The sequence below is a fragment of the Phyllostomus discolor genome, chromosome 5 (assembly GCF_004126475.2).
Source record: "Phyllostomus discolor isolate MPI-MPIP mPhyDis1 chromosome 5, mPhyDis1.pri.v3, whole genome shotgun sequence".
Taxonomy (NCBI): domain Eukaryota; kingdom Metazoa; phylum Chordata; class Mammalia; order Chiroptera; family Phyllostomidae; genus Phyllostomus; species Phyllostomus discolor.
This window is the reverse complement of record NC_040907.2, coordinates 94,064,086-94,079,360: the sequence shown is the minus strand read 5'-3', so window position 1 is coordinate 94,079,360 and position 15,275 is coordinate 94,064,086. Positions and strand designations below refer to the sequence as shown.

General features: G+C 40.3%; 1 protein-coding gene across 6 annotated transcripts in view; it reads right to left on the bottom strand.

The window, feature by feature from the left end:
* Positions 1-15,275, bottom strand: part of MYLK4 (myosin light chain kinase family member 4) — a 112,953-nt gene that overhangs the window by 23,074 nt on the left and 74,604 nt on the right. For 3 of the 6 annotated variants that reach the window (XM_036026600.1, XM_036026601.1, XM_036026599.1), the window contains 3 exons: positions 4,591-4,669; positions 3,793-4,243; positions 226-527 (listed from right to left, as the gene is read on the bottom strand). In XM_036026600.1, coding sequence (XP_035882493.1) covers positions 226-527; positions 3,793-4,243; positions 4,591-4,669 — 832 coding nt within the window. The remainder of the gene's footprint in view (positions 1-225; positions 528-3,792; positions 4,244-4,590; positions 4,670-15,275) is intronic. The other 3 variants (XM_036026602.1, XM_036026603.1, XM_036026604.1) reach the window with 1 other exon arrangement.

The following is a 15,275-nucleotide window of genomic DNA, read 5'->3' as shown; positions in this document are numbered from 1 at the left end:
CTGATTTGATATGGACATTCACCTCCCACACCATAAAGAAGTCACAAAAGAATTCTGTTGGTGGCATTCATCTCTTCAGATCAAAAAATGATCAAGTTACATTCACAAATAGCATCAATATGGCATAATGTCTCCTTCAGGCTGTTAGGCTCGGTGAAATTTAGTTGGAAATGCTGCTGAAGAGGTTAAGAAACTTGAAAAGGCTGAAACAAATTTGTTTCCTACCCAATGGAGTCACCAGATCTCTCTGTCTGGAGGTCTGAATTCCAGTAGACCCCAGGGGTTGGCCTTGTGAGCTCCCCTGGACTTGTCTGATTTCCTGTGTCCTTCTCAATGTGTGTCCTTCAGCTGTCCTTGCTACATCTGTTCTGCACATTTTGCTGTCTTCTTTGATGAATCGTTCTTCCATCATGCTCTGCGTACTACTGATAGCATGCTCTGTTTGTTCAGCATTCTGGAAAATGGGTCTTATTTCTGCATTTCCCAGTACTCGTGATGTAGAAATGGCTTTTACATTGCTGATAGACCTGGAAAATAAAACTCAGCTGCAGCTCTTATAGTTTTGTTCAAATGGCTAACTAAAGCTGCCTCAAAATGATGTTTTGGTGAAGGGTCTTAAGCTTCATGATAGACAGTTGGCAGTCTCAGTTTAGGGGGATAAAATAGAATAATATGCTTCCCTATCAAATCTAAGCAGCAAAAGAGGATCCCAGAGAATCTTGCCAATGACTTCATTTGGACCCTAAATTATTCCATCAACCCTTTATAAAAGTAGTCATTTCATGAATACCTGACTGACTTGACCTTTATTTTTTCACTTCCTTTATAAAATAGAGAAATGACTAAATTAAAGCACAGTAAAAGAAGCAGTAATCTCTCTGAATATTAGCAGTGAGAATTAGCCTTTATGGGTAAAAGGTTTGACCTCGTTTCAGTTTTGTAAGAGCTCCAGACCTTATGAAGTACATCTTTGAGGCAATAGGCTATCTTAGTAAATATAGTGTTTAATTCTTGGAAAATGAGACTTCTCCATTATTAGATTTCAAATACCATATTAAAAATGGAATAAAAATTGTACCTTAAATCCTTTTTAAAAAGACCATAGATGTTTGGATATTTTATGTTCCAAATAAATTCTGTGGCTCATCATTGTGTAGAATAATTAATTTTAATTAGCTACATAATTGTTGGGAACCACCCTGACTGGTATCAGAAGCTGAAACCCCCATCTAGGCTAAGGCTAAGGGAATGCCCTTGGAACCATAAGCCAGCAAGGAGACAAAAGCTTATCTCCCTGGCAGGAATGCTGCTTCTGCAGCTTTATTCATAACTGAACCCCAAAAAGCTTGGTCGGTTAGCCAAAGACGGGTAAGATTCCCCATGGGGGGAATGACCTAAGACAGGCACGATCACTTTGGGAGGCCCCCCAAAAGGACTTGGGGGGCTGCAGCAAAAGGGGGTGATGGACCTTTGCTCCTCGGCTTTGACATAGCCTGAGTTCTCATCGTCTGGGAGAAAATCTCCTTATTGCCTTAGTTCCCTTGCTCCACCTAAGCCTGAAACAATGACAGGGTGGTGCAGCTCTGTGCTGAAAAAGGCAGATTCCCCGGGTGATCAGGCCTAAGAAAGAATATGTAAATTACTGTGAAACCTTCTTTGTTTAGAATGCTCTCAGTTGAATGAGAGGGGTCCATGGAGGAAGTTAGCTTGTTCCTCAAAGTCTTACAGCTCTTTGACCCCGACTCAATAGACTGGCAGACTTCTTTGTTTTCTATAGTTCCTTACTTCCCCCTAATGAGTCCTGTACTTTACCTGAATTATTATGCAAAATCAGCCCAATAAAAGCAGGTATGGACTGTAAATCAGCGCGCTCCCCACTAGGGGGGGTGGCCATTCTGTCCCTACTTCCCCACAGAAACTAGTTTGTCTCTGTGCATGTTTTTTCTCGCATGTTTTTCGGTGAGCCATCCACAGCATTCCGTGGTCACTGCTGGCTGGTGACCCACGCAACACATAATTACCTGCATTTACATGTGAAACTTTGCAGTTGAATAGGACTTATTCAATAATCTACTTCTTACTCAATCCTCACAATATTGGGGGGAAATAGCCAATTTATCATGCAGAAAGGGTTAGGTAAACTTTTTAAGAACTGTATTTTAACTTATAAATAAATCTGATCATCATTCAATTCTTGATCTTAAGAAGGATGTGCTCTATATTTTAAAAACAAAAAAAAATTTACTTGATCCATTAAAATATTGATTTATTTGAGTACTGGTGTTATAGGGTGCAGCCAAGAGGGGGGCCCCAAATAGGCATTTGAAATGGGACCCAGAACTTAAGGTGTCTAGAAGATTTTAAGATGTCTCCATCCCCCCCACCCAGGGTGTGGGTTGGGGGAAGGGACAAATGGAGCAGGGCCATTGAGAGCTGTTTAGCATAGCAACAGCCTTGCAGCTAAGCTCTGGCGTGGTCGTTTGGCATATCTATAACCTTTGACTGGTTGCATAGATAAGTTAAGTAGCTGTGATCAGCTCTAAGCCAGGGGAATGGAAGTAACTTCCCCACCCAGATGTAACTGGGGGGCGGGTCCCCTGAGTTACAGCGCCTGCGTGGGAGCTCAGAGAGGATTGGCTCCAGGACATGGGGCCACGCCTGCCCAGACTCATGATGGCAGTCCAGTAAAGCTGGAAGGATACGAGTTCTGGCATGTGAAGCCGAGTGTGGGAGGAGTCGGAAATGAGGCTGCAGAGGAAGACTGGCCGCGGGGATTTAAAACCCAGATTTGGTGGCCATTGAGGAGGAGAAGCATGCGGACTTGACGGAGTGTAGACTCCTGCAGCCCTGAGAAGAGAACCACGCAGCAGCCCTGAGAGGAGAGAGCCATGCGCAGCCCTGAGAGAGGGGGAACCACGCAGCAGCCCTGAAGGAGAACCATGCTGCTTGAGGAGAATGTGAACCATGCGGACTTGACGGAGTGGAGACTCCTGCAGCCCTGAGAGAGAGGGAGAACCATGCGGCAGCCCTGAGGGAGAGAACCACATGTCTTTAGCAGAGTGGAGACTCCCGCATCCCAGAGAGAGGGAACCACGCGGCCTGGCAGAGTGGGGACCCCCACAGCTTTAGAAGGGGGAACCACCACCTGGTTTTAGCAGAGATCCCGGCGACTCAGCTGAGGGTGCTGGGAATTCAGGGAGGTCTCCCAGTCGAGAGGGATTACTAACTGAGAAGAACTAGAGGACTGCCTGAGCCATGGACTTCTATTTCCTTTCTTGGGATACGGTACTCTGGACTGGGCAAAGGGGGAAGGAAGGAAGGACTGTGTGTTTGTGGGTGTTTTTAGGGACTTTAGGATTTTTTGATAGACATTAGGTCACTACTTTAAGTTAGTATTGCATTAAATAAACATTTCCTTTCCTTTTCACGAATCTCTGGCATTGAGAGACATCTTTCCTCTGGCGGCGGACATAACGGACCCGGGGCCTTCTTTCAACAATAGTATATCATCCCAGGCCCCCCTTGTTGTGTTCCGTAACACTGGTAATCATTATCATTGTCTTTCAGTTGACAGGAAGCTTAGAAAACAATGAAATGCATAAACATCACAGGAATGAAGAAAAAATAATGGCATGAAAACATGACTGAAAAAAATCTACACACATGAAAACTAGTTTCTAAACCATTGCTTTAAAAACTTACTTCAGTTATCCCTTTGATATGGCCTTAAATTGCAATGACACAGCCTTATAAAAAACATCAATTATAGATGTATGATGTTTTTACCCCTACCTTTTATAGAACTGATCACCATTAGTTTTATTATCATTTTGCTTTTTATTTGAACTCTTGTCCATCACTGCTTCATTTGTAATCGATGACCCCCCTTTTTTCTCAGGTTCTCTTTCACTGGTATCTTCCTTAGAATGAAGCCCATTTTCCTTTTCTTTGAACACTGGACATTCATTTTTATCCACAGTAGCTTGTCTATCATCTCCAGCACTATTATTTTCTTGTCTGTTCACTCTCCGTGTGCATAAAATTTCTCTTCTAGTTGTGTCTTCTCTTGGCTCTATGGACTTTCTTAGAGCAAAATCTTCTACCTCATCACGTGATCTTTTTGTATGAAATGTGGCAAAACTTCTCTGAACTAGAGAGGCATTGGTCTTCTCAGAATTTTTCTTGTTGAGTTTATTAACCTTTTCTTTGTCATAGGAAGGCTGGTTCTTCTGGGAAGATCTCTCTAACAGCCACCATAGGATACAAATATTTTAATGGAGGATGCATTACAATATATGATCAGTATAATTTTATCTTCCTATAATGGCATCTCTTTCAGGTTTGTTTTTTCAACAGATAAAAGCTTTTGAAAAGCAAAGTAGAAGCGAACAGGACCTACTGAACAATTAGATTTTCAAAGATTTTCTAGTTTGTAACTAGTAGAATCCAAAACCAATCAAATATATTTAGACAGCACTTCTCCAGACATGGGACTATGAATGTGTAACTTCCTCTGAATAAGAACAACAACAGGACTTATATAACAGAGCTTTCTCTCTCCACAAATATCTAGTCTTCTGAAGCTGTTACCTGTGAGGGCTGATGTCCTCTTTCCTTGGATAGATGCCATTTCTTTCAGGTCGGGGTATAAGCATACCTTCTCCTTAGCCTGTGGATACACAATTGAGTATTTGAGGTTACATATCACACAGTTACTCAGCCTTAGCAGTACTGACACTTGGGGCTGGATAATTCTTTATTGTGGGGGAATGCCATGAATATTATAAGATGTTTAGCAGCATCTCTGGCATCTACCAACCAGATACCAATAGTATCCTCCCTCCCAGTTGTAACATTCAGAATGTCTTTGGACACCACAGTGGCAGAGGCCATGCACCCACTGCTGCCACAATAAACAGCCCTCACCCTCTCTCCCATCCCCAGAGTGACCAGTCCGCACCACCACAACCGGGGCAGCACCCCCACCCCACACTGCCAGGCTGGTGTAGTAAGAGGAAGAAGGAGGTGTCCTCCAAAGAGGACAGCAGCAGGGCTCAGGGAGTTAGCAGTCCCCAGGAAGACTTAACTCACTGGGGGAGCTAAACTATCCTGAAGAGACTTTGAGAGTGCCTAGCACCTAGGACAGCAAAGAGCAAGAAGGTTGTATGTGAGTTTCTCCTAATTAGTGCACCTCAAGGACAGCACAACTGATAGACTGAAGGCCCTGGCCTGGGGCAGTGTGGGCCTAGCAGTGAAAGGAGGAAGTGGGCTGGAAACTAGGCCATTGTGAAGATTGTGGCCCAAACCTGGCTCCCATCCTCACAAAACTGTAGGAAGGAAGAAAAGCAAAGCTCAACCCCCCTCAGCCTGCTGCAGCCAGGAACCAGCTGAACTGGCTGGGCCAATTTGAAGTCAACATGAGTCTTTTTTTTTGTTTGTTTCCAAAGTGAGACAATAACACCTGGAGCTATAAAAGGAGGGATCACAAGGCTAATTCCAACAACTGAGAAACTGAGACAAATTTCACTTCGCTTTTTAAGAGAGCTTGCATGCTATTGTTTATATGTATTTTATTATTTTTTCATTATTTTTTCTTCTTTTATTTCTTAGTATTTTTACACCTCTTCTTTCTGTTTAGTTTCCCTTGTTTTATTTGTGTGTTTAATTGCATTGTTTGACTGATTCTCTTTGTTTTCTCTTTCATAATGTATTTTAATTTTCCTTCTTTCACTTCACTTGTGTTCCAATAGAACACTACTCTAGGTCATGTAGTTCCTATTCTTGTTATTCAGATCATATAGATTCTGTCATATGACTGTTGTTCCAGTAATAGTGTAAATAATTCTTGTTCCATACAATTGTAAATAACACACAACACCCCACCTGGATCTTAGTCCACTTCACTGTCTTCTGGAACTTTATTACCGTTGTGGTTAACTCTATTCTTTCACACACTATGCCTATTTTCTATCATTTAATCTCACTATATCTCATAATCCGACCTCCTACAAACTCTCTGTTTTCTGGATTCAACTCACAATCCTTCCCACCTCTAACAAGAGTCTTATCTCTTTTCTACCCTTTCTAAAAAGTGGCTAGTTGGGTGAAATATCACTGTTAAAACTATATTTATACAAAGAATCTCCTATCTCTTCTCTATGGATTGATACTTTAAATCCCATAGAATATACTCCCACTGTTGTAATCCATTTTGCCTCCCCCCTCCAATTGATCACATAAAAGAGTAGGTGGGAGCTGCAAACACCAATACACCTGCTGGAAGAGAGAATACACCAGAAAATAAACCACCAACAGACAATAAAAGAAGGTGGCAGAGGAGTGAGTGAAAGCCACATTAAATTTGGAATTACAACTAAATTATGAAGAAATTATCCAGAACAAACAACTGAACAACAGAGAGAGAAGCCTCATAACCTTGGACAGACAGAAGAACCAGCTTTGATACAACCTGTCCACACCTGCACAACAACATACAAAATGTGGTGGGAAGAGTGACCCTCAGTTAACCAGCTGGTGGGAAGGACCCACCAAAGAAAGACCCAACAACAATCAAAACCCAAAGACATCCAGAGAGCCATCACAAATAACATCTCAAGAGCAGCAAGTTCAGGAGATCAAGGAGACTGCACCACTGAATCTCACAGGTTTCCTGCCATAGAAGTTCACACCACAAGCCTAGAGAGTCAGAACAGATCAATTTAAGGAGCAGAAGCTAATAAGAAGAGTCTCACAAACAATGGGAAGGCAAAGAAACAATCCAAAAATGAAAGGAAAGAAGGAAGCCTCAGAAAGAATGCTAAATGAAATAGAGGCAATTCGACTATCAGATATTGAGTTCAAAGAAATAGTTATTAGGAAGCTCAATGAGCTCACAGGGAATTACCAAAAACTAAAGGGAAACTGTGATGAACTCTTTGGAAACTATATTAACATGAAAAAGGAAAGAGAAACTATCAAAAAGGGTCAAGAGGAAATGGAGAATACTATTTCTGAATTAAAGAACACAATAGAAGGAATCAAAATCAGACTAGATGAAGCAGAGGGTTGAATCAGTGAACTGAAGGACAAGGTAGAAAAAAACTCTCAGAAAGAGCAAGAAAGGGAAAAAAGACTCAGAAAGAATGAAGAGGTATTAAGGAAATGCAGGACAACATGATACCTAATAATCTCCATATAATAGGGATACCAGAAGGAGAAGGAGAAGAACAAGGGATGGAAAACCTAGCTGAAAAACTAATAATGGAAAACTTCCCTAATTTGATAAGAGAAAAACTCACATAAATCCAGGAAACACAGAAAGTCCCAATCAAGAGGAATGCAAAGAGGCGTAACCCAAGACACATCATAAATAAAAGGGCAAAATTCCAAGACAAAGACAAAATTTTGAAGGCAGCAAGAGAGAAATAAGAAGTAGCATACGAGGGAGCCCCAATAAGGCTAGCAGCTGACTTCTGAACAAAAACATCATGCCAGAAGGGAATGGCAATAAATATTCCAAGTAATGAAAAACAAAGGCATGCAAGGAAGACTACTCTAGCCAGCAAGGCCCTCAATTAAAATGTTAAATGAAATAAGGAGTTTCCCAGACAAAAGATGCCCCAAAGAATACACCTCCTCCAAACCAGCACTGCAAGAGATGCTAAAGAATCTGCTTTAAGAAAAGGAAGAAAAAGAGTGAGAGAGAGAAGGGAACACAGTACAGTGGAAATAAAATGGCAATGAATAAGGACCTATCAATAATAACTTTTAATGTAAAGGGATTAAATGCTCCAATCAAAAGACATAGAATAGTGGAATGGGTAAGAGATCATATGCTGCCTATAAGAGACCCACCTCAGAACAAAAGACCTACACAGACAGAAAGTGAAGGGCTGGAAAAAAATATTCCAAGCAAATGGACAGGGAAAAAATAAGGGATATCAATACTCATATCAGGCAAAATAAACTTTAAAACAAGAGCCATAAAAGAGACCCAGAAGGACACTTCATAATGATCAAGGGAAAAATACATCAAGAAGACATAAACATTGTAAATATATGTGCACCCAAATTAGGAGCATCTAAATACATAAGGAAAAACTTGGAGGATTTCAAGAAAGATACAGACAGCAACACAATTACAGTAGGGGATTTTAACACCTTACTGTCAACAATGGATAGATCTTCCAACAAAATATCAACAATGATATTGGGGCATTGAATATGTCCTAGATCAAATGGACTTAACTGATATATGTAGAACCTTGCATCCCAAACAAGCAAAATACACATTCTTTTCAAAAGCACATGGGACATTTTCAAAGACAGACTACATGATAGGAAACAAAAGAAGCCTCAACAAATCAAGAAAATTGATATCATATCAAGCATTTTCTCTGACAATGAGGGCCTGAAACTAGAAACCAACCTCAAGGAAAAAACTGGAAAACACTCAAATTCATGGAGATTGAATAGGATGCTATTAAATAATGAATAGGTTAAGAATGAGATGAAGGAAAAAATGTCTGGAAACAAATGAAAATGAACTCACAACAATCCTAAACTTACAAGAAACAGAGAAAGTAGTCCTGAGAGGGAAGTTCATAGCAATACATGCCCACCTAAAAATGATAGAAACATTTCAAATAAACAACCTAACCCTACATCTACAAGAACTGGAGGAAGAACAACAAAGACAGCCCAGAGCAAGTAAAAGGAAGGAAATAACCAAGAGGAGAGCAGAATTAAACAACATAGAGACTAAAAGAAAAATTCTAAGGATCAATAAATCCAGGAGCTGGTTCTTTAAAAAGATAAACAAATTCAACAGGACTTTAAGAAGACTCATCAAGAAAAAGAGAGGACTCAAATAAACACATCAGAAATGAAAGAGGAGATATTACAACTGGTACCACAGAAATTACTATGAAGAACTATATGCCAAGAAATTTGAAAACCTAGGTAAAATGGACAAATTTCTAGAAAAATATAATCTTCCAAAACTCAATGAAGAAGAAACAGAAAACCTGAACAGAACAATAACAGCTGACGAAATTGAAGCAGTAAACAAAAACTCCCTGCACACAAAAGCCCTGGACCAGACAGCTTCACACAATTTAACAAAAAAAAAAAAAAATAAGGAATAGATACCCTCTATCTTTCTCAGACTATTCCAAAAAAGTCAAGAATATGGAAGACTCCCAAACTCTTTTTATGAAGCAGCACCATCCTAATCCCAAAACCAGATAAAGACATAACAAAGAAGGAAAACTACAGTCCAATATAGCTGATGAGCATAGATGCTAAAATCCCCAACAAGACATTGACAGGCTGCATCCAGCAATACATTAAAAAGATCATACACCATGACCAAGTGGGATCATTGTAGGATGCAAGGATGGTACAATATTTGCAAATCAATAAACATAATACATCACATAAACGAAGGACAGACAAAAATCACAAAATCATATCAATAGATGCAGAAAAAGCATTTGATAAGATATAGCACCCATTTATGATAAAACACTCAGTAAAGTGGGAACAGAGGTAGCATTCCTCAACATAATAAAGTCCATGTATGAGAGACCTACAGCCAACATCATACTCAATGGACAAAAATGAAAAGCTTTCCCATTAACATTAGGAACAAGACAAGGTTGTCCACTTTCATCACTTCTATTCAACATAGTATTGGAAGTCCTAGCCATAGCAATGGGACAAGAAAAAGAAACAAAAGCCATCCAAATTGGAGAAAGGGAAGCAAAACTGTCATTATTTACAGATGATATGATGCTGAACATCAAAAATCCTATAAACTCCACCAAAAAACTATTCGACCTAATAAGTGAATTTGGCAAAACAGCAGAATACGGAGTCAATATTCAGAAGTCAAAGGCATTTTTATATACCAATAATAAAATATCAGAAACAGAAATCAGGGAAAAATCCCATTTGCTATAGCAACAAGAAAAATAAATACCTTAAGAATAAACCTAACCAAGGAGGTAAAAGACATGTGCTCAGAAAACTACACAAAACTGAAGAAAGAAATTAAGGAAGACTCAAACATTTGGAAGTATGTAGTATATTCATGGATTGAAAGAATTAACATCATCAAAATGTCCATACTACCCACAGCAATTTATAGATTCAATGGAATCCTTATTAAAGTATCAATGACATATTTCACAGACATAGAACAAGCCCTTCAAAAATTTATATGGAACCATAAATGACCTCGAATAGCTGCTGCAATTTGGAGAAAGAAGAGCAAAGTAGGAGGGATCACGATAGCTGATACCAAACTCTATTACAAGGCCACGGTAATAAAAACAGCCTGGTACTGGCAAAAGAAGAGACACATGGACCAATGAAACAGAATAGAAAGCCCAGAAATTAATCCAAGTCTCCATGGCCAATTAATATTCAACAAAGGGGGCAGCAGCATAAAATGGAGCAAAAATAGACTCTTCATCAAATAGTGTTGGGAGAGCTAGAGAGCTGTACGCAAAAAAAAAAAAAAAAAAAAAAAAAAAAAAAAAAAAAAAAAAAGAAAGAAAAGAAAAGAAAAGAAAAATCAACCTATACCATACACAAAAATAAATTCAAAGTGGCTAAAAGACTTAAATATAAGTTGTGACACCATAAAAGTCCTAGAGGAAAACATTGGCAGGAAAATATCAGATATCTACACATCAACATCTTCAGTGATATATCCCCTAGTGACGCGTGCTCACCTGCCTGCAGTGAGCACAGAACGCTGTGGATGGCTCATCAAAACACAAGAAAAACATACACAGAGACAACCAGGTCCTGGGGAAGTAGGAATGGAATGGCCACTCTCTCTAGTGGGGAGCGCCCAGTCTCCATTCCCAAGCAGATTTTTATTGAGAATCCAGACTTAGTTTGTGGATTCACAGTCTGGCAGAAAAGATCAAAAGAAGTAGGTGACTTACAAAGGTGCAGACAGAACCCCCACTATGATTCTGGGCAGAGTTTGGAGTTTTAACATATGGCTCAAAGGGCTAGTTTTGGTTTCCTGCTTGAGCCTTCATATTTTAATGTAATAACATCCGGCAAACAGATCTCACAGGATCTTGCATATTCTATGTCCCAGGCCTGATTACCCCAAGGGTGCGCCATTTCTAGTCTGGGCTGCACAACCCCTGCTATTTCCATAGGCCTGAGTCAACAGAGGAGACAAAGGCAGCCAGGATACTTGGATTTCTCACTTCTAAGAACAAGGGCTCAGGCTTTCACAAAGCTGAGGGGGCAGGGGTTGATGTCCATCACCCCTTCATTTCCTCAGCCCTGAGTCTCTTCCCAGAGGCCTCCTTGTGATCATGCCTGTCTTAGGCGATTCCCTCCTTGGGAAATCTTACCCATCATTGGCTAACTGATCAAGCTTAGGAGGTCAGCCACAGAACAGGCAGCGTTCATGCCAGAGAAATAAGTTTTGTCTCCTTAGTGGCTCCTGGTCCAGGGGTCTCTTACTCAGCCTAAGTCATGGGGGTTACAGCTTCCTGAGACCAGGCAGGGTGGTCCCCAAAACCCTAGAGCAAGGAACATAAAGGAAAGAATAAACAAATGGGATCTCATCAAATTAAAAAGCTTCTGCATGGGTAAAGAAAACAGCACTAAAATGAAAAAAGAACCAACTAGATGAAAAAACATATTTGCCAATGATACTTTAGACAGAGCTTGATCTTCAAAATATATAAAGAACTCATATGACTTCATTCTAAGAAAACAAGAAACCCAATAAAAAATGGGCAAAGTACATAAACAGACACTTCTACAAGGCGGACATATAGAGGGTGAAGAGACATATGAAAAGATGTTAAACATCACTAGCCATCAGAGAGATGCAAATTAAAACTACCATGAGATACCACTTCACACCAGTGAGAATGGCCATAATAAACAAAGCAACAAACAAGCATTGGAAGAATGTGGAGAAAGGGGAACCCTAGTGCACTGTTGGTAGGAATGCAGATTGGTGCAGCCACTGTGGAAAACAGTATGGAATTTCCTCAGAAAACTAAAAATGGAACTGCATTTTGACTCAGCAATTCCACTGCTAAGATTATACCCTAAGTACCCTGAAACACCAATCCAAAAGAACCTATGCACCCCAATACCAGCAGAGCAGCATCATTCATAATAGCCAAGTTCTGTAAGCAACCTAAGTGCCCATCAGTAAATGAACAGATCAAAAACCTGTGGTATAGGCCAAGATGGAGGCATAGGTATACACACTGTGCCTCATCGCACAACCAAGATAGGAACAACAACAATTTAGAAATAGAATAACCACCAGAACTGACAGAAAATTGAACTGTATGGAAGTCAGACAACTGAGAAGTTAAAATAGACCCGTTTATGGAGACTGGTAGGAGGCGCGGAGTCAGGCAGCCGGGCACAGGTGCAGCATGGAAATCAGAGAGTGTTGGGACCAAGCACGTAAGGCATCTGAGGCATGTAAGACCACAGCAGGTGGACCACAAGCTCGCAGGTGGCAGCTCACAGACCCTGGCCAAGGGGTGGCAACTGGCAGACCTAGCAAGGCGTCAATTGTGAAGCAAGGCACTGTGAGCAATCCAGGATCACAGCTCTGGGAAATAGAGCCTTGGGACACTGATTGAAAACACCTGTGGGAGTTGAGGCACAGGGAGAGACTCCCAGCCTCACAGGAGAGGTCCTTGGAAAGTCCCACATGGCACACAAGCCCACCCACATGGGAACTGGCACCAGAGTGGCCCAGCTGGCTCGGAGGAAATGGCAGAAAGGACTGAGGTCCGACGGAGAGCAGAGCAAGTGCCATTGTTTTCTCTCAGACCCCACCCCCACATACAACATCACAACCCAGCAACTGGGGGACCCCGCCCTGGTGAACACCTAAGGCTCCACCCCTGATACATAACAGGAGTGACCAGACCAGAGGGAAAATAAAAGATGGCTCAAACAGAATTGAAAGCCTCACAAGTGTTACTTTTAAGCAACCAAGAGATAGCCAACCTATCAGATGCACAGTTCAAAGCACTGGTGATCAGGATGCTCACAGAATTGGCTGATTTTGGTCACAAAGTAGATGAAAAAATGAAGGCTACAATAAGTGAAATGAAGAAAAATGCACACGGAACCAATAGTGATGGAATGAAAGCTGGGTCTCACATCAATGGAGTGGACCAGAAGGAAGAAAAAAACATACAATCAGAAAAGAATGAAGAAATAAGAACTCAAAAAAAAAAAAAAGAGGAGAGGGTTAGGAACCTCCAGGACATCTTTAAACAATCCAACATCCGAATTATAGGGGTACCAGAAGGAGAAGAGGAAGAGCAACAAGTGGAAAAGTTATCTGAACAAATAATAAAGGAGAACTTCCCCAATCTTGCAAAGGAAATAGACTTCCAGGAAGTCCAGAAGGCTCAGAGAGTCCCAAACAAGTTGGACCCAAGGAGGAACACACCAAGGTACACCATAATTACATTAGCCAAGGTAAAATTGAAGGAGAGAATCCTAGAAGCAGCAAGAGATAAGGAGACAGTAACCTACAAAGGAGTGCCATAAGACTGTCAGCTGATTTCTCAAAAAAAGATCTTGAAGGCAAGAAGGGGCTGGAAAAAAGTATTCCAAGTCATGAAAGGCAAGGACCTACATCCCAGATTGCCCTATCCAGCAAAGCTTTCATTTAGGATGGATGGTCAGATAAAGTGCTTCTCAGATAAGGTCAAGTTAAAGGAGTTCATCATCACCAAGCCCTTATTTTATGAAATGTTAAAGGGACTTATCTAAGAAGAAGAAAAATGATGTATTGTAAAATGACAGCAAACTCACAATTATTAACAACCACACCTAAAACAAAAACAAACACAAACTAAGCAAACAACTAGAACAGGAACAGAACCACAGAAATGGAGATCACATGGAAGGTTAGCAACAGGAGAGTGGGGGGAAGAGAGAGGGGGAAAAGGTACAGAGAATAAGTAGCATAGAGGGTAGGTAGAAAATAGACAGGGGGAGGGAAAGAATAATAGGGGAAATGTAGAAGCTAAAGAACTTATGACACATGGACATCAACTAAAATGGGGTTGTGGGTGGGATAGGGTGTGCAGGGGGGAGCAGAATGAAGAGGGGGTAATGGGACAACTGTAATAGCATAATCAATAAAATATATTTTAAAAAACTATGGTACATTTACACAGTGCAATTCTATGCAGCAGAAAAAAGGAGCTCCTACCCTTTGCAACAGCATGGATAGAACTGAAGAGTATTATGCTAAGTGAAAAAAGCCAGGCAGTGAAAGACAAATACCATATGATCTCACCTTCAACTGGAACCTAATCAACAAATCAAAGCAACAAAATATAACCAGAGATTTGAAATTAAGAACAAACTGATAGTGACCAGAGAGGAGGTGGGAGGGGTAATGGGGATAAAGTGGGGAGTGTTTTCAGATACAACTATAAAGGACATATGGATAAAATCAAGGTGGGGTGGAATCATGGGAGAAAGATAGGGATGGCTGAGGTGAGAAGTGGTGGGAGGAAAATGCAGACAACTGTATTTGAACTACAATAAAAAAACATAAAAATTTAAAAAAAGGAACGTCTTTGGAAATTGCTAAATATCCCCTGGGAGCATAATCACCCCAGGCTGAGAACCATATATTATATGATTCAAAAGCAGAAAATTAATAGTGTTTAGTGGATGGAACCATCTGAATTAAGGAAACTCTATATAAAGCACAGTACTAGAAAACAAATGAACTGACTATTTTTAAAGAAATCCTGTAAAACTCTGGCACTGTTTATAGAAGAAGTCATCTTTATGAATAGATTAAAGGATATTGGTAATATTCAAGTCACCATTGACCTCTGTTTATATTGTCTTCATGTGGTTCATAAATAAATCAAATAAAAATGAGAGGATTTATGTGATTGGGTTTTGTAAACCAGAAAGTGGAAGACTAAAGTAAGCTTTATACATGAATCTTTTACATTTCTTAGAACAGATGGCCCTTTTCTAAGCAGATAAACATTTTTCTCACAGTCCTGGCCTCTCTGAATTAGTTTAGCAAACCCTCTTTAAATACCACATGAAAGGTAAATCAATCCACCCAAATTATCACAAATGTTAAAGTTATACAATGTAATTATGAAATTTTTCATATATCTGAAGAATCAGTCTTTTTTCCTTTGGTAAGAGAACAAAGTTTGCCTTAGGATGACTCAGAAGCATGAAATGCCATGTTAGTGCAGCTCACAGATATC